General features: G+C 44.3%; 1 protein-coding gene across 1 annotated transcript in view; it reads left to right on the top strand.

Moving 5' to 3' along the window:
* Nucleotides 1-358: 358 nt before the first annotated feature.
* The window catches only part of EMH_0078390 (Rhoptry kinase family protein ROP30, putative), a gene marked incomplete at both ends in the record, with an annotated part of 1489 nt that continues 1024 nt past the window's right edge, over nt 359-823 (top strand). The window contains one exon of the mRNA XM_013499987.1: nt 359-823. Coding sequence (XP_013355441.1) covers nt 359-823 — 465 coding nt within the window.

Raw genomic sequence — 823 nt, 5'->3', positions numbered from 1 at the left:
CTGTTGGTGGTGTTCTGCATAAAGGAGAGAAATAAAAGAGGGAATTTGTGTATAAAAAATATTTTTTATTAGTTTATTTATATAAATAAACTCAAAAAAAACAACAGAAGCATAGATTCTTTGTGTGTATAAAAACCAACAACAAAACATGAGGGGTAGGGTGTTGCTGCTTTCTGCCTGTTTCGTGGCGTTGTTTTTTTTTTGTTTTTTCTGCACTGTCACTGCTCAAGAAGAACAAAAAAGAAAACAAAATGCAAAATACCAACGATCACCAGGTGTACGCAAGAGGTTCGTTGATGCTGTGAAGGGGGCCAGGAGGGGGGGCCGCCAGTCCTTTGCTGATGTGGTGCTGCAGGCGATGAGAGGCAAAACAGCAGCAGAAGGAGCAGCAGCACCAGCAGCAGCAGAAGAAGAAAAACACAGTGGAAAACACAGAAAGCAGCACCTGCAGCAGCAGCAGCAGCAGCAGCAGCAGCATCGCCGCCATAACAAACCAGATCAGCTGCCGAAGCAGCAGCAGGCGGTGGTTGATACTCTCAAGACAAACAAAGCAGCAAAAGCAGCAGACAAAAAGAAAGCAGATAAAACAAGAAAACAAAAACTAGAAAAAATTCTGCATGAAGTTCTTACATTGATGAATACAGAGGGGCCCGGGCTGTATCTGTACGACATCCGCGACGCTCTAACACAAAAAAAAATATTAGATAGATGCAAGATAACCCTGGGGGGGTTGCTGGGGGCGGGGGGTACTGCTGTTGTGTTGAGAGTTTTAGTTGATGATGAAACAGATGCTGCTGTGCTGGGGTGGAATGAGTTTGCGCTA

The sequence above is a fragment of the Eimeria mitis genome, genomic scaffold (assembly GCF_000499745.2).
Source record: "Eimeria mitis Houghton genomic scaffold, Emh_scaff4897, whole genome shotgun sequence".
NCBI classification, from domain to species: Eukaryota; Apicomplexa; class Conoidasida; order Eucoccidiorida; family Eimeriidae; genus Eimeria; species Eimeria mitis.
Note: the sequence above shows the minus strand (reverse complement) of the source record. Positions and strands in the feature narration are given on the sequence as shown.